General features: G+C 36.0%; 1 protein-coding gene across 2 annotated transcripts in view; it reads right to left on the bottom strand.

Annotated features, from left to right (window-relative positions):
* Positions 1 to 6881: 6881 nt before the first annotated feature.
* LOC148854542 (agamous-like MADS-box protein MADS2) overlaps positions 6882 to 22944 on the bottom strand; it is a 28421-nt gene continuing 12358 nt past the window's right edge. Inside the window, exons 3-10 of one of the 2 annotated variants that reach the window (XM_088983923.1) lie at positions 19236 to 19337; positions 11204 to 11282; positions 10847 to 10908; positions 10598 to 10697; positions 8823 to 8864; positions 8694 to 8735; positions 7407 to 7543; positions 6882 to 7305 (exon numbers count right to left, since the gene is read on the bottom strand). In XM_088983923.1, the coding sequence (XP_088840049.1) occupies positions 7221 to 7305; positions 7407 to 7543; positions 8694 to 8735; positions 8823 to 8864; positions 10598 to 10697; positions 10847 to 10908; positions 11204 to 11282; positions 19236 to 19337 (649 nt within the window). In that variant the 3' untranslated portion in view covers positions 6882 to 7220. The remainder of the gene's footprint in view (positions 7306 to 7406; positions 7544 to 8693; positions 8736 to 8822; positions 8865 to 10597; positions 10698 to 10846; positions 10909 to 11203; positions 11283 to 19235; positions 19338 to 22944) is intronic. The other variant, XM_088983924.1, reaches the window with a different exon arrangement.

Here is a 22944-nt window from a genome sequence, read left to right as displayed (position 1 = left end):
TGGTTTCATTGTCAAATTTAGAAATTTCAAGGAAGGCATAAGCCTAGCATGCATGCATATATCATGTACACATTCCCAAACCTAGCTAGGACTCAAGTGTGCCTCTTTAGGTACCTCTATTGTCCCTATCATTATTTCTATTCCCTTATTTACTTGGGCAACTACAACGTCTACACGAATGAGTTAAGAGCTGTCTGGCAGAGCATCGCACAGAGAGAGAGATGTGTGTGTGTGTGTGTCCACTGCAGGCTTTAGTTCTATTAATCTTCAGTGGGTGGCTCAGGCTAAGGCTTGCCTGGTACCAAACCAAACCAACCTGTGTTTGCTTCTTCTTGGATAACATGGTTACATGACGTCGTCCCCCATGACTTTTATCCTCGGCTAGAGCCTATATACACACACATGCACCAAAGCTGCATTAATATTATATATATATATATATAGAGCCCTTTTTTGCACGTTACTTGTCCTGAAAAGGTAGAATAGGATAAATAGATAGACAACTCTAGTCTATTAATTACCGCATGACTAATAAATATACTCCAGCAGCAGCAGCAGCACCACCGGTGAGTGAGTGACAGTGAGCAATGCAAATTTGCGAATTCCAGAAGTCGTACAATTACAATAGGGAGCTGGAGAATAGTCTCTTATTAGGGGTAATCCTACTTATTGCTAGATAGAGCTACATCGATTATTTGGATTCTGCTTCTCTGAGAGAGTTTCGTGGCGATTCAAGAAAGAGATATATCTAATATACTACCTCACATGGGAGTTTGGATTTCCTCTTCACATGGTGTGCGTCCTCACTCAACTTTTCTGACGTCGGATTTCCTCATATGTCCCATCCCCCACCAATTCTTTTTTTCCTATTTGAATTCCCTTCACAGTTCAAACTTCAAACACCTATTGTACCTCTCTATCTTTTCTTTACTCAGGCCAGGGGCAGCTACCCATTGTATTGTACATGGTTGTTTGTTCATCTCTCTCTCTCTCTCTTTTTATGTAGCTAAAGATAGAAAAATAACTAAAATGATGCCATTGCTTACCATGAATGACTGTATTCATCAAATTTCTTTCGATTGCGTACGCCAGAAAAGAAAATTCACCAATTTATTAAAATATTATGCACCACCAATCATTTTAAATGATATATAAAAAATTCAATTAAATTTGAAAACTAGTTGTTAGTTGTCAGTGTCATTCCCTTATTATCCAATGGGAATGGGTTGTCCCATTGACGTTGATGCTATATATATCATCTCAGGCTTCACACTAGCTAGTTACTAGTTTTATCTTTTAGGCATTGTTTTCAAACAGTTTTGGACAGTGAACGGAAAGACACACCGGCCGGTAGGTTTTGACAAACCACCAGCTGGTTGAATAGTACGTACGTTCAACCCTCGACCCAGAACCAGAAAGCTTGACATCTGGATTATTTTTACAACATTGGCTTCACATTCGCTTTCATCACTACAACTATAACTACAACTAGAAAAAGTGAATTTGGTAGTCTCAATTCTCAAACCGTGTCATCATCTTTAGCATCAGGTAGTAAAAATACAAGGCAAGGGGGGCTGCTCTAAAAAGAAAGAGCAGTAAAATAAGGTGTTGTAAGTTTTGGTAGGACTTTAGTAAATGTGGTCCAAGTTTATATGACAACATGTCTAATCTCAGTATACATTCCTGGACAGAGAAACCGTTTACAGTCCAGTCCAGCCAAAACCGGCCAGTAACTCAGGCTAAAGTTAGCCTGGACCCATGAGACACACACAAACACACGCCAGGTAACAGGCAAAGTACCTCCATTATTGCTCACACATGAGAAAACTACAGTAGCAATAGCTGGCCCACCTATTTCCCTGAAAAATTTCTCTTAACATGCACCGGGATTTATGCTATAGCTAGGCTACAAGAGTAGGGTGCCTCTAAATCCCAAAAAGGTTACAGTTAAACAGAGATATTTCTCATGAACGTGGGCCTTTTGGGTCTGTTTAGCATATGCCTTTTAGTTGCTAGAGCCTAGAGGTAACGTAGACGTACGAATAGCATCGATCGGGAAGAAAAAAATGTGGCTCTGCAACTTGCAAGGTTGGGACCATAATTACAATATTCTTGGGGGCGAGTCTCTAAGAAGGCTCAGCTTCCGAATCAGAAGAATTGAATGTTTAAGAGATGAAAGCAGCTCTGCACGACTGCACCTACACCTGTGTTAGACATGGAGATTAGACAGTGGACACATTAACCTTAAGTCTCTCCCATGATTTATGCATCCCGTACGTACACCCGTGATATATATATATATATATATATATTATTTATTTTTTATGCAGTACTCATTTAGCTAGGATCAACTCAACCTCTCAACCCTATTGAATTAATCCTTATTTCAACTTTGTGGTTCAGCCATGATAAAACTGTTGTACTATTAGCTTTTATCAAAATCCATGCCTTTAGGAGCTATGGATTTTTTTTTATGGACACCCACAAAATGAGATGAATTCAAAATTTGTTGGAATTATATATATTAAATTTGTTATGGAAGGCGTAATTTTAGACATGAATAGATGAAAATGTCTACTGATCAGGTCAACTAGGGTTTTCTCAAGTGATGTCGGCTGTCATCTCAAAGGTTTCAACTTTTTAATTTATCCTAGCGAAACGGTGTGAGCTCTTCTACCAACTTTGCCCCAAATTTTCACACCAAGTGCCTCAATTTTCGGGCCAAAGGAGGGTTCACACTGTTACTCATGCATGAACGGTTGTCTAATTTAATTTAAAAGCTGCTGTAAAGAAAGACGTTATTCAGGGCATCTGCAAAATCATTTCAAGTAAAAACTTGTCTAATGAATAAAAGGTGAAGATGCAAACATATTGGGGTCCTTTCAGAATCAAAATTCTATTGATACATTGAAAAAACCTACGTTATTTCGGCCAATGAATTACAGTTTTTTTTTTTTTTTTGGTAACTGAGGTTCAGTTCGGAACTAAAGAGTACAAATACTAGAGTATATTTACATTTATATTGTAGATATTTATATTTGTACTCTTTCCAAAATCCAAACTTAGCCTGATGAAAAAGCCATTTCAGCATCATTCGTTTTTTCTTTAACAAAGCCAAAATCACACAGAATTGAAGAAAAATTAAACCCATGAGAGTGGAGATGAAGCTTGAAAATAGCTGTAATCCATATACCCGGCCCTAAAAGCAAAATTTTGATATCTGTTTTTTCTTTCCTACCTTAAAGCAGTTAATTGCAAGGTTCAAAAAATGAAAAAAAAACAATTCTAATTACTGTAACCAATTATACCGATTTAGTTCGCAGCCTGTAAGGTTTACCTTTTTATGCTTCTTTTGGTAAATGGAGAAGGTTTGGGGAGGACGAATACAACACCCAGTAATGAGTAATGGCGTTGGGACCACTAAGAAATAACCAGGTGATAGCATGGCAAAAAAAGCAAAGGTTAGACCTTATCTTGTAATAGGAATTAGGACCACACACTTTCAAAACCTTAAGTTAAAAGTACATACAGGGGGGGGGGGGGGGACCACTGGCCATCGCTCCCCACGTCCGACACCCATCTGATAAAGCCTAAAGGTCATGGTGTTGTGTTGATGGACATTGAAAGATCTACAATTATCATGCTTAATTACAGATTTAAATCTCAATATCTTCATGCTTCCATCAATATCCCATAAAAAGATGCAAAATGTGGTTTGGCCATATCAAAATTAAATTGATCAGATCTAATGTGTCAAGTATCAAATTAAATCAACAAAGATGTGCCCCTCTCAAATTAAATAAACCCGGATCCGACTTTCCCGACCCGATGGGGCTGAGAATAGAGATTAATAACAATCCCCGGTCAAGGTTAAGGTCGGGGATAGGGATTGAGGTAGGGGTGATCATGGGCCGGTCCGGCTTGGGCTTTGCACTTATGATAAGGGATATAGCTTAGGCCCTGGCCTGGGGTTCCAGGCTTGTAACATAAGCCCTAGCCTAGGTCAACATGGGCCCGGGCCTAATTTTTGGCCAATGTCTTTCATATATAAAACATTACATATTTATAATATTTTATATTAAATAACATAACATGCATATAAAATTTTATTTTATATATTATATAATATAAAATATTACATAATATAAATGATACATGTTATGTTATAATATTTATATTAAAATATATAATATAATGTAAAATAACATGTACATATATGTATACATTATACACAAAAGGTGTAAGTTTAAATATATGCGGACCAGCCGAGCTTGAAGTATTAAGCCCAAGCCCGACCATAAAATTTGCGGGCCTGATGTGGGCCCAGACTCGGGCCAGGCTGAAATGATCACCCCTAGATTGAGGTTCCCACCCCACCCCAACCCTAATTATATATATATATATATATATATATATATATATATATATATATATCAAAACATATTTAAAACATTATAATTTTAATTTTTTATTTATTTTTTAAGTAAATTTATTTATTTTTTTAAATAATGTTATCTTAAAACATTTTGGGGATTTAGGTCCCTACGGGGAACCCATCCCCGTCGGGGATTGGGGATGAAGGACAAATTTTACCCCCGGTGGCAATCGGGAACGGGGGTAGGGATTAATTTCAGAATCGGGATCAGGGACAGAAAATATAACCCCCGCCCCAAACCCACCCCATTGCCATTCATATGCCCAGGTGGCCAGATGTGCTGTTCCCAAATCATTTTTGTGTCAAAATCTGAACATTTTTTATTTAGTTTACATTTGAGTCATAACGTCATAAAGGGAATTAAAATTAATGGGCAAAATGATAATCTTTTAGCGAGAAATCGATGGAGTTTTATGTGTTGATCTCATCTTCACAGAGACCTAACCCACATTGTGATCTTAAATAGTATAATTAGATTTGTTTTGGATTCATTCCGTACAATTTGATTAAGATCAGAGGCAATAATTTTGATGTATAAATAAACGATTTTGATTCTCTACTTTTTTTTTTTTTGTTATTAGAGTTTCATTGAAATAAAGGAGATAGCAAAGTGCCAACCAGCTGGTTGGTAAGGTCTTCTGCCGATGGAGACTTGGGATCGAATTCCTACTGCACCTGGGTTGGGGGATGGGCTATCCCATTGTAGCCGTTCAGAAGATATCAAAAAAAAAAAAAACAGACAAGTGACTAAAGAAAGAAAAACCAAATAACAAATGGTATACAATACCATAACAAGCAATTCAATACCCGAAATATAAAATTTCACTTTGGAAATAGTTGATAGATACAAAGGATGATATGATAAATCTTGAACGATTCAAAAAATAGTTATATAGGTATAATAGCTATTATGTAACCAGGTCAAACCTATAAGAGACAAAGTAGTAAATTGGTTTTGAGCACCGCTGATGGATCAATTGCTTGATTGTTCTTCTCCAATTCATTTACCCATAACAAAATGAAATATTACAGTGTCATCTATTTATGCGATAGTTGATGACAACTAGGACAAGGTGGCAAACAATTGTAATAGCACATAAGGGTATTCATAAGCCTGGATCTAGATTGTTGGTATCTGAAGGTCTGAAATCAAACTATTCTTATTCATCCAACATCAAAGAGAGATCCTGTAACTCAAATTATGCTAGAGAACCCCCCCCCAAAAAAAAATAATAATAAATAAACAAATAAAAAGAAAAAAAAATCTTCTTACATTGTTGGTGAACTGAAAAATAGGATGGTACATGGGCACAGAAAAGGGTGGGAGAAAGGGATTGACTCGTAGTTGAGCCCCAAGAAAGAATCACTAGACACAATATGGGGTAAAGAAATATGGGGATCATCCATGTTGTGACCCAAGTAAGCTGACAGATCATGCAGTCGATTCTGACAGATAATTTTCTTTAATAATCTGCAATATATCTTTCATTATCGAAGCCCGACAAAGTCACGCTATGATAACTGTACAAGCGTAAAAAATTTATGACTGATAATCTACCTAATACCAAGGTTGGATATCTTCCCAATATTCAGAGACAAATTTAGGCACATGAAACTTTTAATTAGGCCTCCCAAGTCCCAACTTAGTCCCATACCCTTCTGTGCCTACAATATTGGGATAGCAAATTACCCTGACTATCAATAAAACAGACAGGTCATGCTCATTTCAGCAAATGCTCATCAGATCGAATTCAAATCCCATGTACCCAATCGGAGAATCAAATCACATTAGTTGGAGGCCCAGAAATCCACCACCCTAACAAATCCATCCATTTCCAGCTGTAACCTAGTTGCATTTCAGAGAAAATGAGGTGCCAACACATGAAACTTTAAAACTTTAGGATAGGGAGAAACAGTAGTAAAATTGATGGAGGGAAGAAAGTTCACCCCGGGTCCATGATCTTATACACTTCCACTATCTTGCAAGACTATAAAGACCCCTTATCTGATGACAGTAATAGAGACTCATCCACAAAGTAGCATTGCATGTGCTAATTCAATCCTTTAATATTTTCAATAAAACTACTCAAAAAATGTTTGATTAATTAAAGAAATAAACGTAACTTCATAGAACTAGCAGAGCTGATGTTTCCAGCATCATTAGACAATCTAGTCCTTTATTCCAGTACATAGAGAACAAGAAATCCCTTGCCTATGCCTTTTAATTTATTAATACACTCCCTACATACACGAGGACAATTAAAAAGGATTTCTTAAATAAAACACCTCAAGTTAAGACACCATTATCTGCACCATAGTGATTGGGCTGGCTGGTGTAAATGATAGTGATGCTCCAAGGAGACATCTGATGGACCACTTGACAAGACAACAACAAACAAATCCTTCAAATGGTGAATCTAACTAGATATTCCCTATCAAACAGAGATACGCATTCAGACCACAGATCTTATAGAAATGATCAAAACATATTTACATCAAGAGTCCAAAAAGACACTGTATTTCTTAAAACATCTTCAAACATCTTCAAACATCACAATTACATATTACCCTTGACATCTACTTTCTGACCAGTGACTTCCAGAATGCAGAATGCTAGAGGAGTTCAAAGTCAGTGTTATCTTGGTCTTTATAATTACATACTGATAAAATAGTTGTTATTGTTTTCCATTTTCGACAATACTTACAACTTTCAGATACCAGATTATGCTATGAAACTAAAATCCATCCACCTGGTAGTTTTCCCACAAGCTCAGGAAATCAAAACTCAAAGCATCCACCCAGGAATATAACCATTGACATTTTGGGCTGGAGCAGCAACAGTTATCTGATCTGGACCAACAGGATTATATCTGTAGCCAGAACAAAAAAGGAAAAAAGAAAATTAGAAAAAAAAAGTTGTAAAAACATCATTTTTAAAATAAAAATAGAAATTTACAGTTGATGAACTTACCCAATTTGCAAGGTTGAATTGCCTTCCAAAGGTTGGAAGAACCCCTCTGATTGAGAAGGCTGACGACTATAAGAGATGTTTTGCCCACCAGCTTCCCATGTCAGCCGAAGAGGATTCTCAGAACTACTTTCATCCAGCTGCCAGAAGAAAAGTAATATCAATGATATTAGAAAACATAAAAGGTCTTGCAGTAGTCCTGCACATCCAGAGTAGGACATTTTTCAGTAGTTTGCTATGTTTCATAGTGTAAAGGCATGAAGAAAACCAGTAAAATAAAAGATCAAACCAAAATGTATCAGAGTGTTCAGATGCATGGATTTTTGAAGCCCAGCTAATGATGACCTCTAAACTGGTTTGAGGGAAACCGAATTTTACAAAAGATAAAATTCAACCTATCAAAAATTCAGTGCCAGAATGAATATGGCAGCTCATTTAGGAGTATATGCATAATCACTGAGCATAGCAGTATATTAGTTACATACAAAGGAAAAAGATTTTCTAATAGAACCAAATTGGGAAAGCCATCCAGATTTACCCTGTCTATTTCAGCCAAGGGGAACTAAATTTGACAAAAGATAAAATTGAACCAACCAAAAATTCGGCGCCAGAACGAGAAAGCAGCTCATTTAGGAGTATATGCCTAATCACTGAACATAGCAGTATATTAGTTACATACAAGGAAAAAGATGTCTTAATAGAACCAAATTGGGGAATCCATCCAGATTGACCCTGCCTATTTCATCCATGTAGACCTGTCTCCAATCTGAACCATCCATTGGATCTGGATTAACATGTTAATTGAATCTGCATTCACCCCCACACTGCACCATGAATTGGACCTGACTGCTATCAGCCATCCTATGTTTCAATATTTTAATTTAGAATGTGCTACTGAATAAGGGATGGTGTGCAACTTTGGTGGGCTTGGGTTTATAATTTGTTAAAATTTGAATGGGTTTGGTACCCAACTTGCACCCCTAACAAGGGCTTATTCTAGTAATATGACAAGGAAGTTTAATCTGAGCTACGCTGATATATAGCAGGTGGATTAAAGGAAAATGTGACCCTCTTGGAGCCCAAGCATATTGCCAAATGAAAGACTCACGAGCCAGTCTAACAGATCCATCAGCTTAAATATGTGCACATTGCATGCATGTATATCAAAGAAAAAACATTGTATGAATAATATGAGGCCTAGTTGAAACATCCAGACCTGACTTCAGAGCCAAATAGCTCATATATTTTGCAAGTTAGGGTCCAATTTAAAACACAAATCATTCTTATTACCTTCCTTTTTAGGGCTCTGTTAGCTTCTTGGAGCATTTGTTCCTGCAGTAGCAAAATAGAACAAATACATTAAAAGCACATAAAGAAGATGAATATTGCAATACTAAATCATTACATAAGTTAACTCACCTTTCTTTGGAGATCAGACAGCTGATCAAGCATTAATTGGGTCTGCAGAGCATTTAGAAAGAGGTTAGTTGGAAAATAGTCTGCTACAAATTACTCTCTTGGAACAAGATAGGGTCATTAGAAAGAAGCATTAATGAGAGGCACAAACTGAATAACTTTTGTAAAAGAATATCCATTACAATATTTTTTTCTCGGGTTAAATGGAAGATATCTTTTATGCACAATTTGAGGGCTTCAACAAAACTTTGTTTACTAGTTGCACCTACAGTATGGTGCCATTTCCATTTTCTTCCTAAAATAGTTTATCTAATGACCTATTATGATAGTCTTTATCTTTATTTCACACATTTTATTCATTTCTATTTCTTCCACCCTTGAACTCAATATTACTAGATCCATTCTATTCATGATTTTCCCTGCAGCTTTACGAATGTTATTCATTTCTATTTCTTCAACCCTTGAACTCAATATGACTAGATCCATTCTATTCATGATTTTCTGTGCAGCTTTACAAATGTTATTCATTTCTATTTCCTCAACCCTTGAACTCAATATGGCTAGAACTACTCCATTCATGATTCTGTGAACAGATTTGATTAGTAAATGGAGTAACTCTTTTACATAAAATATGACAAGTTATCATTGTTCCCTGCAATGAGTTAATAGACCAGGAAAATAGAATATGAATGCCAAATCAATTCCAACTAAATATTATAGATCCTAAACCCAGTCTGTTGTTTTTCCACAATAGAAATGACACTAATGTAAAGTTCCTTGTCCATTAAAAGAAGTCACATCTGTAAACTACCAATTTTCTTACTTGCTTTTATTTCTTTGACCCTTGAATCCAATCTGGCTACAACCATTCTATTCATGATCATTGATGCAACTTTTGCACAAGTGGACCATCAATAGTATATACAAATGTAGTACTCTTTTTATAGAACAAGATTAATCATCACTATTTCCTATAATAAAAACCCAATCTGGTGCTTTGCCAAAATAGAAAAGACATCAATGTGAAAACCATTTTCTTAATAATTTCTTACCTGTGAAACTTTCCTCTCTGCCTAACTAGAGAAAGTTAAAATACTAGCAATTTTAAAGCAGCATTCTCATTATAAGAACTAAGGACATATTAAGCTTGTTAAAAATTCTCAAACTCCTGCAAAGTTTAAGAGGTCCATAGGTGAAAGATGTAAGGCTGTGGATCCGTTGTCCGAAGAGAAAAATGGTTCCTTGGTAAGCCAAACTCCTGTGTGTGACCTGACCTTTAAACTGTCAAATGTAAAAGAAATCTTACCATAGAAAATGATAGCTTTCATAAATGGTTCCCTTCTTATCTGCAATTTGAGAAATGATATAAAGCAATCCTTTTCATGAATACTTTCATACCAGCATCAGAAATAAAATCCTCAAAGAATTTGAGGCTTTTAGCCCAAATGAACTTATTGTTCTGCTTAATTCTTTTGACTTCATGCCAGCAGATAAACTAAAGAAACATGACTAACAAGGAACATCCTAGTCAACAAGATCAAACCAAAAGTTAGGGCATTACATCCATTAGAAATGTTATCAAATAGGATGCTTCTAAATCTTCTTAACCCACCAAATAAATTACAACAAGTAATCTATACATTTGATTACGTAACAGTCCAAATATATGAAAATACAGGAAATCAGATTATTATCATTGTTAGCACTTGACAAATGCTTTTAACCAGTAACTTCATTGTAATATAATGTTTATGAGAATGCAACCAAATTTGATTTACCTTTGTTGATCTGATTTGCTTCAAAGACATCTCAAGCTGATGCTCAAGCTGTTCAAGCTCTTTTGTGCTTAGTGGACCCAAGTCTTCTCCAAGAAGGTTTCTATGGTATAAGGATTAAATATTTTATGAATAAAATAATCAGCCAACTCATCTCTAAGAGTTGAACAAGTACCTTGATAAATTCACAAATATCAGATCACAACATAAAATAAAAGAAATATTTGAACACATGCCAGTTTGGGAACTCACCTCTGAGATCGTTGTAGGACCTCAACTCTTGCTTTCAGCTTCAAATATTCCTGGTAGCTGCTCTGCACGAGGAAATGATAATAGTAAAACTGTCAGTAGTCCCCTACATCAAAAGTCAAACCGAATTCTCAACAATGTATCGATCTATTTCCCACCAGAATACATCAACAGATAGGTAGGTACTATAAAAATCAAGAAGAGTATGATCGTTTAGAGGCCTTGATTTTAAGAACCAAAAGAAATGAGTTAGGAACATCGAATAACAGAGATTTCATATCAGAGCCTATGATTGCTTTTATTAACATTATCATTATCTCCAAATAAACAGTCAACGGAATTTAAAAGATATTACGTTACCTGTGTCTCCTTGGCTGGCTGGCTAGCTTCCAGTGCACCGTAACTGCATTTTTGGTAACGTTCGAGGGTCTTGAGCATGCTACAGATGGAAGAGAGCGAAAAAAGGAGTGTGAGAATACTAGCAATCCACCTACTAAAGATGGCAAGAATTACATGTACTTTCACAAACATGTGCATAAGAAGGCACTCTAGAAACCATAGTAATATCGCTGGGCACCCCAACTATCGAAGCTGGAGTTAATTGTGGAATAAAATCATATAAGTGAAGTTCAGAAAAATAAACAGAGATCATTCACACTACAAACATAAACTTAGGGGAACCTTTAGCGTACGTCTACGGTAAAAAACTTAGGCTGCCCCACAGAGTGTTCATTAAACAGTATTTCCCTCTAGGGTTAAGCTACTCTACAGAGTTCGGTAACACCCGTTTAACCGACTCATGATTTATTGATTTGGTACAAATTTTGGAATTGGAATCACTCAAACCAGCTAACGGAAATTGAGTCAGCAAGCGCGCAACGCAACCATATTGAGTATAGTGATCCATTTCCTCCCTTTTCTGCCTGGTCTAGCTTCTTCGTCTTCCTTTCGTCAGGAAGACTATCACTATCAGATCAGGAGTTACTCTCCAATGGAGGGAGGATTAACAGCTGACTCTAAACAGTGGTGAGTGAGTGGGGCTCGTTAATATAGAGACCTGAAGTTTAGATCTAACGGTGGAGAATTAAAAACGTTGACACTGAGGAATTGCACGTGCGATTTGACACGTGCTTTATTTATTTATTGGATTGAAAAAGCTTTCGCCTTTGACGTCGAACGGTCATCTCGGCGTCAGTATCCAGGCCCCTTAACACCCTACTACGAGGGGACAAGAAGCAGGCAAAGCCTGAAACCAGAGTTGCACACTGACCCAGTAGGTCAGTAAAGTAGCCATGTCGATTGAGGTCATTGCAGACGCATAGCCATGAAATGACGAGGCCCCTTCAACTTCAAGCTTCCTAAATTACTTTAATGTAAGGTCCTGTTTGGATAGATTTATATTGTACTTTTAAAAATATCAAAATATAAAATTCATAAAATACTTTTATTTTGGTATTTTTGTATTGAAAATCCTTTAGAGAAAAAATATTGAAAAGTATGCTTTTCAAAATAGAAGTATCATGTCTGATTGTGCTTCCAATGACATTTCCAATGGTTTGGCAGTTAGAGACCGATGGAAGCCCCTCTCAATAAAATGATTGCAGCTGCAGATGCTCAGGGCCAGATTAGAGGTTGGAGGATTGGAAGAGACCAAGTAATTATTTGATACTTCTAATTCATTAATAATACAATTCTATTCCATAAAGACAAAGGGACTCTAGAAGCCAATGGTGGAGAGATTTGCAAAAAGAAAAATTATATTTTCTTAGGGGGAAGAATCACCTTAATTAGGACTACATTAGAAATCTAGCCACTTACTTCCTTTCTACCTTTTGCATGTTGTTAAGAATAACAAGGCAACTATAAAAGTATATGAAGGATTTCTTATAGGAACTAGGTGAAGAAAAATGATTATTTGGTTAAGTGGAAACATGTTAGTAAGCCAAAAGAGCATGAGGGTTTAGGTTTAGGAAACATTGCTCACAAGAACAATACCTTGTTAGATAAATGATTGTGGAGATTTCCTTTTGAAAGAAACAGATTGTGGCACAAAGTAATTACAAGCATTCACATCTGAAATGTAATAATTGAGGTGCTATTTATGAAGTTTACTCTAACTTTATTAGTTTCATCCATTATGATTTCTGAAGAGGGGATAGAATCCGCTTTTAGGAAGACTTTTGGGTAAGGGAGTCGCCACTAAAAGATCAATTCCCTGATCTTTATGCCATTTCCGATTTTAAAAATGAAACCATTTTAATTTGGGTGTGTCTTTCCAATTAGGGATCAACTAGAACCTGGGTTTTAGAATAAGTCTTAAGGAAAGAGAATGCAATTTGTTGGTTGATCTTCTTGGAACTTTGTAGACAATTTTCTTAGATCCGAACTTGGAAGAGTCTAGGTTCTAGGTAATTTCCCCATATGGACTCTTCTCTTGCTCCTCCTTTAGACTTCTTGCCTTTGCTAGCTTCCAAGGGGTGGTTCTCCAAACAAAAGAAGTATGGAGTTAGCCTATCCCACCAAATATTCAAGCTTTTTATTAGACTCTTTTCCTTGGTAAGGTAAATACATGTGATTTGCTATAGAAAATGAGGACTTCCTCCTACCTCTCTCCTCATATGTGTTTTATATGTAGCTATAGCGGAGAGTTCATCTCCAATTTATTAATATCCTATTCCTTTGTACTTTGTGTCTAGGAATTTTTCTGATCTCTCTTTTGGCAGTAGGTGGGACCCTCCCTAAGAGGTGGTATACATTTTCAATCCTAATTTTTTTTAGGCAACAAAAGAAGAGATAGAGAATAATGTGGAGAGCCACTAAGGCAAGTGTGGGAGGAAAAAAATAATAGATTTTTTGTTGGAAAAAGTAGAACTTTGGAAGAGGTAATTGACAACTTAAAATTGAGGGTTGCCTTGTGGATAAAAACATTAGACAATTTTCAACTTTTCTCAATAACTGACACGCTAAGGGCATGGAAGGAAATATCGCAGTCTTCTAGAGAAAATGAAAACTTAAGAGTTCATCTAGAAGTTAATAAAGAAAATTTGAATTTTGATGGCAACTCTATGGGCAACCTGAGAGTGACAGGAATGGGTGGAACAATTACAGATGCAGATTGGAAGAGTTTTGGCTTTATATTCAGGGCCAATTGACATTACAGACTTAATAAAGGAAAAGTTATTGGCTTTACCACTAGGTCTTTGGTTGGTAAAGCAATTGGGTTTTCGATAGGTGAAAATAGAAGGGGATTTAAAAGTAGTTATATCTTGGGCAAGTTGTAACAGACATATTCCATGGACCCATAAACATATCTTCAAAAAGAGTGAAAAGATTAGAGAAGGACATAAATGTTGATTTCAAGTGAACTAAAAGGAGTGCAAATGGGCTATCAAATACTTTAGAGGGTTGCAAAGTAGTGTCTATCTTCTCTTTGTAATTACGATTCTCTCTCTCAGGGATGACAGTGTGGTCATCCGTTTGTACTTAATCCCATATGTTTTAGTTAATGAATCAATCTTTATTACTGATAGAAAAACTTGGAAATTGATTTTATGCTAGAATGCTATGGCCACATTACTTACCAATGAACAATCTTGACATCCTAATAGGACAAATGAGGGCTAAAAGGAAAGTACCTAATAAGAGAAACTTGATTGACCTATGGGTTAACAAAAAATATGGCTGTGGATAAGATGGTTGAGCTATCTATGTATTAATTAAGTTGTCCTTTCTTACTCTTCAATCATCCCAGTGACTGAAGAATTTAGACTCTAAGTTGAAGTGCAGAATGAGGATTGTTATCACCTATTGATCTCTTGCTTTTTTATTGTAGATATATGAAATTGGTTTTTTATTTTGTTTTGGTGTAGGTGGAACTTGCCATCCTAAGTAAATATGCTTTTTGACCCATCTACCTTTGGGTGGCCAATGAAGATAGGGAAGTTAATGTGGAAATGTATTAGGGCAATTCTCTTATGGATCATTTGGGAGGAAAAAAATGCTAGAATATTCCAAGATAAGGAGGGGAGCCATGCTAATAAAGGAGTGTATACTGATAAGGGCAATCCTTTGGTTAAAAACTATTGATTTCTTTGTTGACTACTCTAGTGATGACCTTTGAAGGAGCTAGTTAACAGTGGCTTCCACTTTATCCAAAAAAATAATAATAAAACACAAGCAAGGTGGTTACCCCCCCCCCCCCCCCTTTGAAGGGGGTTGTGAAGTTGAACTTCGGTGGGACCAGCCAAGGTAATCCAAGACCTTTAGGCATTGAAGGGATCTTGAGGAACAAGGACGGTAGCATGCTCTCCTTATTTCCAGGTCCAGTAGGATTTGGAGACTCTACAAAGGCTGAGTTACTAGCTACAGTACAAGGATTACAGATTGCCAACCAACTTGGAGTGAATAATTTGATAGTTAAGGAAGACTCTAAGATGGTAGTGGAATGGTTGTCGGACCCGGATACTATTGTTTAGGGCTATAGGGATATCCTCAAAAAAGTTAAATGACTTACAATAACTATGTCAATTTTTAGTGGGTTAGCGAAAAGGCCAATGCCATGGTATATTCTCTAGCTAAACAAGGAGCTTTAAGGGATTCTTTGTTTTGGGCTACTTTGTTACTATAATTTGAGTAGAGTTTGGGTTTGGGACCATCCTTTAAGGGGAGGCAGCATCTCATTCCTCCTTTTAGGGTGTTTGTACTATTTCTATCTCCATTTAAAAAAATTACCATTCATTCATAAAAAAAAATATCCCAATGACTATAAAACGTATCTAAAACAACACGATCATTCTAAAACAATAAAAAATTCTACAACACCAACATTTTTGTTTCTTTTTTTTTTTTTACGTTTTTGTTTTACTTATCAAAAATAGCTAGTCAATGTTTTTGCTTTATTTTTTATTTTTTTGAAAATTCACACTTTAGAATAAAAATTAAAAAACAAAACAAAAACTTCTTGAACTGTGTTTTTGTTTTGGGAAGTAAAAATACGTTGCTTTCGTTTCAAAAAAATAATTCATGTTTTTCAAGCCATCAAATTTATGGTTTTTAAGTAAAAAAAAATGTTGGAAAACAGATATTATATGGTTGATTCATGAAAAATGAAGAGATATATTGTATGATTTAAAACAAAAACATGTTTTCAAACCAAGAATTCAAGGACAGTATTTCATTTGTTTTAGAATAAAAAAATGCATTTACAACCAAGAACATGTTTTCCATGCTTTATTTTAAGAAATAATTTGCTTTTAAACCCAGATGGTTTTAATTTATTTTTGGAACTTGCAACAAGAAAAACAATTCACAATGAAGTAACACCTCCTATGAGTATTTTGGTGTTGCCAAAAGGAAATCAATGAAATGCTTATTGTACAAGTTGTGATGCAAAATATCAATGCCCAACAATATTTTCTTAAATGCAAATTGTAATATTTGTTATTTTATAATATTGTGCTATTTTTATAGATATTTTTGTTTTCTATATTTTTCATTACTAAGACTCATTCTTGGTTGTATTATATTTGTTTTGATAAATGCTTATTAATTTACCTTTCGTAGCTATCATATGTCATATGTGTTTTTTTGTTTGAATCATGTATGGAGTTGCTAGTTTGTTTAGTTGTTGGAACATAATGCAACTGTATATCTGCCCGCCTACGTTTACCTCGTCACCCATACAACCGTGATGAGGACATGATATTGATTCATTGATTGTCCTCAATGCAAAAAAAGCAACTCGGCTCTTTTGCATGCATGAAATCTTAATGCAAATATGATATCTATTTGAGTTGGTTATGCAAATTAAGTACTCTACATTGCTATACTTGTAAAGTCTGGGAGCATTAACACCCATGAGTCCAAAGCAATGCATGCAAATATATCATCATGCATGCCACATGCATTTCCAATTGAAAGTCAATTGACATAAAATATCAGCAATAGATGTCATGTTAAGGTACGTACTTGTTTAACAAGCAAAGGAAAAAAAAAAAAAAAACCCTAAGCTAATACCACTACTATAGTGAAAGGATAGAATGAAAATTAGTTGGAGACAAAATCATGTACAACGAGCTGAATAACCTATTACGAATGAATACGCCAATGTTTCATACACATAAGGTGCTGTGTACAGAACACTAATATGTTCGTTTGTGATAGATTACCCAGCCTGCTCTGCATGTTTTGCCTCCACTTCATCTAGTTCCATTCAAAAAATGTGTTAAAGGTTGCAACTAAAACAAAAGAATAATAAAAGAAATACAATGGAAATGAAAGATCAAGCACCACTCCTGAGTCGGGGTGCAAGTTGGAGAAAAAAAAATATGCTGTAATCGTAGTTGCATGCGACCCCCAATCATTCAATTTTCAAAAGCTGGTGTGCTCACCATTCATTGGGGGTCGCCTGTAAGCACGATCAAATCAGATTTGCTCTCCATGCCCAGAGTGGGCAATGGAGAGTTTCTCATATGCATTTATACATACGTATGCATGTATGTCAACACTTCAAAGTAAAATCTTTCTAAATATAATAATTTTCTACTTTTATATGTAATAATGCTAAAACTGAATTGACCAATAAGAACATTTGACAAAATGGAAATAGAGAAATCAGCCCAACATGAACCCAAGTACCCAGACCAAAAACTTTGGGTTAGCTTAAGGTTGGGATTCAACAACTCAGTTGGGTTAGAGTTGACCTCAACCTGGAAGGTTAGCCCTCCAGAACAAATCATTATCCTAACACCACCACTAGCAAGGGAATAAGACATTGATTTAAACAATGCTATGGCACAAAATTAGTGAATCATTAGAATTATCATGCATTTCAACTCTCTTAAAACTAATGGAATATACCAGCCTGAGGCTTTAAGTAATGCCGAAAGCTCTATTATGGTAAAATTCCCATCTTCAAAAGCCAAATTTCATAGCTTTCAAAGAGAGAACCCTTAAATGATGAGCTCAAAAGGCTCATTAGATAAGGGGATTAACCTAACGAAACAGCTACAGAGCTCAGAATGGCTTACTAACTTCTAACCACACCGATTCCAATCATATTTCTCTAAACTAATCTCGCTTCAACAATAACCCCAGAGGCTTTTCCATTTCCCCCATTGATATGGGGAACCTTCATATTTTTCAACTATGTTCTGTAATGAAGTCATAGGGATACATAGAGGTGTTTGTCTTCTTCCTATATTCTCTAAAGAGGAAATTATTTAGAAAAATAAGAAGCTAGATAGGCAAGATATAATGAATCACCTTACTTGCATGCATGAAATAATTTAAAACATCCATTGGTTAATTTAAGATGATAAAATCTCAATCAAGATAAAAGAAGTGGGACAAGAACTAAAATTTCAACTAGTCTATATGTAATGCACTTTGTTGAAAGAATAACTTTTCTAAACAAATTAAGAAACAAAGTAGGACAAAAGATGCATTCAAGGAATAGTAATGTTAAACAAGAGAATAAACTGTGCCTCATGTATCTATCTTTTAAATCTATAATATAAGTCTTGTTATGGATTAAAAAAAAACAAGAGAATAAGCTTGAAACTTAGTGATGTAAATATAATGACATTCGTCAAAAGAACCCCTTCAGAATTATATTATACTATCCTTAGCATACTAATTTTGTGACAATGAGCTATCCCACTTATTTTGTGGTAGAACTAATAGTTTCTTTCATTCGGGGAATTAGTAATGTTAAATTTACATTATGAAATCATTACCGTTAAATTTATATTTATTAATATTTTAAATAATTATTAAATTTTAAAAAAATAGTTTTTCAATAATTATTAGAATATAGATAATTTTCTTTTGTTATGATACATAGAGGGTTAATGATTAAGTGGGATTGATAGAATTAGACAAAAGTGGTGTGGATAACCACTTTTGCATTTTCTGTATTTTTTTAAGAATGGATTGAAAATGGTAGTAATGAGTTGTGGGCTTTAGCAGCAACTTATTAGAAAATGCCACGTATCTAGTTTTCTGGAAAATGAGAATGCCACTTGATAGGCCATGTGCTTTAGTAATAACTTCTCACAAAATGCCATGTGTCTAAATTTAAAAATGATACATGTCTAAATGGTAGGGACTATAGCCTGAAAGCCTTCTTTTAATATATATGTGCATTCCTAGGTAATTGTTACATTGTTATAAATGTCCAAGGAAGTCCAAACAGACGGATTTATACGAATACAGAACCATTTAGAGAGAGAGAAATAAGAAAAATGAGGTAGTGACGAGATAAAAGAAATCATTACCATCGCTTGTCCTAAGACAACAGTACACGTAGGATGTTATTTTATAAGTAAAAAATAAAATTTATTTAAAAGGAAAAAAAAACGAACCAAGATACAACTAAGAGCGAAGGACCAACCCCTCTCTTAGAAGCATAAGCAGAAGAAACCGAAAAGCACCAGCTGTGCAAAAGAGATTTTGCACACTCACCATCTCCACCCGACAACAAACATGCGCACCTCTTTGAACAAACGGACACATAATCAACCACACCCAAAAAGCCACCAATAATATAACCTCTTAGTATATGAAAGACTATAAATTAATCTCATAGTGTCCATTATATGGTAATGAACAAATACTTTATTTTATTGTTTTATCCTTCGGTATAAATTCAACATATAAAATTGTAAGCTAATAAATGCATGCATGCATCCAAAGATATTTTATCCAGAAATATTGTATTCTAGCTCTTCTGAAGTTTATATAATAAAATGCTAGAAGGTATACTTACTATTTGGTAGGAGGATAACTAAATATATATATGAAGGCCTAAGTATTGATACAAAGCAAATGCCCCTTCCATGAGTTTAAACTTGTATTACTGCTTCATAAAGCTGAAGGGTTTGCGTTGAGCCATATACCAAAAAAAAAAGGATGGGCGTTGGAATTATTCTTCAAATTTCCATCGTCAATTGCCACAAACTTCCTAATGAACCATGCTATATAAATTCATAATTATATACGATATTTTAGTCTCCAAGGAGATTAACAAGCTTTCATCTTCCTAATAAGTTTCTACAAAAGATTTTATTCAGATAGTCCACACGCCTCCGAAGGTTTTGGTTTTAACAGCTGGGATGCATCACAAATTTTCTCCATTATTCCATATATAATTATCAAAGGCTCCTGCATCAATGTGAACCAGTCAGTTTCGCCCGGCATTGTTGTTAAACGTTGAAAGCCTCAAATTCCTGTATATTGTGTTGTCGAGGTAATCAAAGGTTTATAATAGCTTAGCTTAAGAGAATATCAGTCAGATTCATGGCACAAGCAATATCATGCCATTATAGAAAACCAGTTCTATGGTAAAATTCACTAACTCCCAATGGGTCAGTTCATCCTCCAACCAAACCAACATGTCAATAAGAATATTAAGGAAAGAAGGTAACTCCACAAGACTCGCAATTATCAATGGAGGCTCTCAATCTAGAATAACAACTGAGAATAAAGGATATTTAGCAGTTACTAATGACAAATCTCAATCTAGAATAGCAACTGAGAATAAAGGATATTTAACAGTTGTCAATGATAGATCTCCTCCAATTACTAAAAAAGGCTCTCACGCAGAATTGACAACCACTAAATTAGAAAGAATTAACTAGCAAAAATTAATTAGAAAATCTCCGTACATAGACTCCTATTCTTAGTTTCTTTATTTATTCTTTCATCTTTGTGTATATATATTGTATCTATATCAGATTGGTCGACAGGTCAAGTAATATACAACCATTCTTTGATTTTTTACTCTCTCTCCTACATCTTTATCTTGGTATTAGAGCCTATGGCATTTCACAGTGCTGATTCGTTTTAAGCTATGAGCTCCAACTCTTTTGGTCTTCAGAACATGACTACTATAGTAGCCATGAATTCTATTCCTAACATTTCTCTATATCTCACCATTAAGTTGAATGGAGAAAATTTTCTTCTATGGAGAGTTCAACTTTTACCAATTCTTAGGGCCTACAAACTGATGAGCTTAATCGGTGGTTCGGCCAAGGCACCACCAGAGGAAATTCCAGATCCCAATGATGATAGTGAGAAAATTCTTAACCCAAACTATTCTTCATGGGTACAGTTGGACCAACTTGTTTTAAGTTGGCTTATTGCAACTTTGATAGAGGGCATATTAGCCCAAGTTGTTGGACTGTCTACTATAACTGAAGCCTGGAGTGCCCTAGAAAGATCATTTTCTTCTCGCTCACGATCTAGGGTGCTACAACTAAAGCGACAGTTACAAAATCTTAAGAAAGGCAATCTGTCCATAAGCGAGTATGTTCAAAAAGCAAAAACTATGGTAGACAATCTGTTTGTTGTTTCTGAACTGGTAGCTAAGGAAGACCTTGTTCTCTACGTCCTATCTAGACTAGGTAGCAAATATGAATCTCTCGTCACTACTATTACTAATATGACTGATGCTGGTCAGTTAGGCATCAATGATGTTCTTGGTTTACTGCTTAGCCATGAATCTTGGCTTGTTCAACATAATATTTCTGATGTGACACGATTTGGGCGCTCCTAACTGGCTGCTGACTGGCTCCTTGCTGGCAATGGACGGCACTTGAGAAGATGAAAGGAAGGATTCCCGAGGATTTTACCCGATGGGAATACTCCAATGCTTAAGTTAGAACGCAAGAAAGAAGGAAAAGAAGAGTCGGTAGCTAAGAGTGTAGGTCGCGCTTTATCACTATACTTGAGAGATTAGAGGTCTCTAGAAGAAGCTTCTCTTCTGCCCTAAGGGCTTTTATAGGGGCGCTCTTGTGAGATTGGGCATAACCGCCACTGGCTCCTGTCGTAGTCGTTACCTGTCAGGTCTGCGCAGGTGATCGCTATAATGTACTATCCGCTTGGCTGAGTGACACGTCCCAAAGGGGCAGGCACGCGTCCATCTGTTGAGGGACATGGGTACAGACTGTCGAAAAGACAAAGACTACGCAGCCAGTCAAGAGACGTAGCGCAGTTTGTCCGATACATTCTTGTTAGATGGAAGCTTCCTGAGAGCATCGCATCACTCAATTGCAAGTTACCTCATAGCGAGCTATCCTTGCCGCGAGCTACTTTGTAGCAAGCTCTTAGGGGCACTTCGAGGTGACCCTCATCAAGGTTGGTCTTTGAAGCAGTTCTTCTGCCCAGGTGTTGGAGCAAGTTGGTTTCCCTGGCTCGCGAGCTGAAATAGTCTTGGAGTATTCCCTTCTCGGTAGCTCAGGGAACCTGGAGCTCGCGTTGTAGCGAGCTCCCCTTATAGCGAGCTATGATGTAGTGAGCTGCTCTACATGCTCGATATTTAGCTGTGGTCAGGCCATGATGCTGAGTTGTTGCTCGTGCTGAGTCAGATCCACGTGTCATCATCTCAGTGGGTCGGGTCAAATCATCCTCCATCAGTTTCCAATGAAGTTCCCAATGCCAATATAGCCGCAAATAATAATAACAATGGAAAAAGTAGCAATAATAATTCTTTGTTTCAGAATAACAAAGGGAATTATGTTCGCGGCAGAGGTAGGGGTGTGGCAATCAGTTTGGACGTGGACAAGGTCGAGGAAGATGCAATACAATTATCTACCAGGTATGTAACAAACCTGGCCACGGTGCACTCAAGTGCTACAAACGGTATGACCTCTCGTACCAAGGAGAATAGACCCATACTTCTCCAGATCTTACGGCTGCATTTCATAGTGTTATGTCTTCCTACAGTGGCTCAACAGCTAATATCGACCCTGCTTGGTACCCTGATAGTGGAGCAACTCATCACATGACTCCAGATGCTAATAACTTGTAGAACAAGACTGAATTTTTTGGTACGGACCTAGTGAAAGTTGATAATGGTGAATGTTTGACAATTAAGAGTATTGACTCTTCTTCATTAAATTATGATCATTATCAATTTAATCTGAAAAATATATATCATGTTCCTGCTTTGATCATTAGCAAATTCACAAGAGATAATAATTTAATATTTGAGTTTCACCCGGATTTCTTTTTATTGAAGGACCGTATGGGGAGAGTTCTACTCAAAGGACCTAGTAGAGATGGACTCTATCAGTTCCTGGGAGACATTAATGAAGGAGAAA

This window comes from Nelumbo lutea, chromosome 4, assembly GCF_056320005.1.
Source record: "Nelumbo lutea isolate HS-2025 chromosome 4, American lotus-T2T, whole genome shotgun sequence".
Lineage (NCBI taxonomy): Eukaryota > Viridiplantae > Streptophyta > Magnoliopsida > Proteales > Nelumbonaceae > Nelumbo > Nelumbo lutea.
This window is presented reverse-complemented; position numbering and strand designations above follow the sequence as displayed.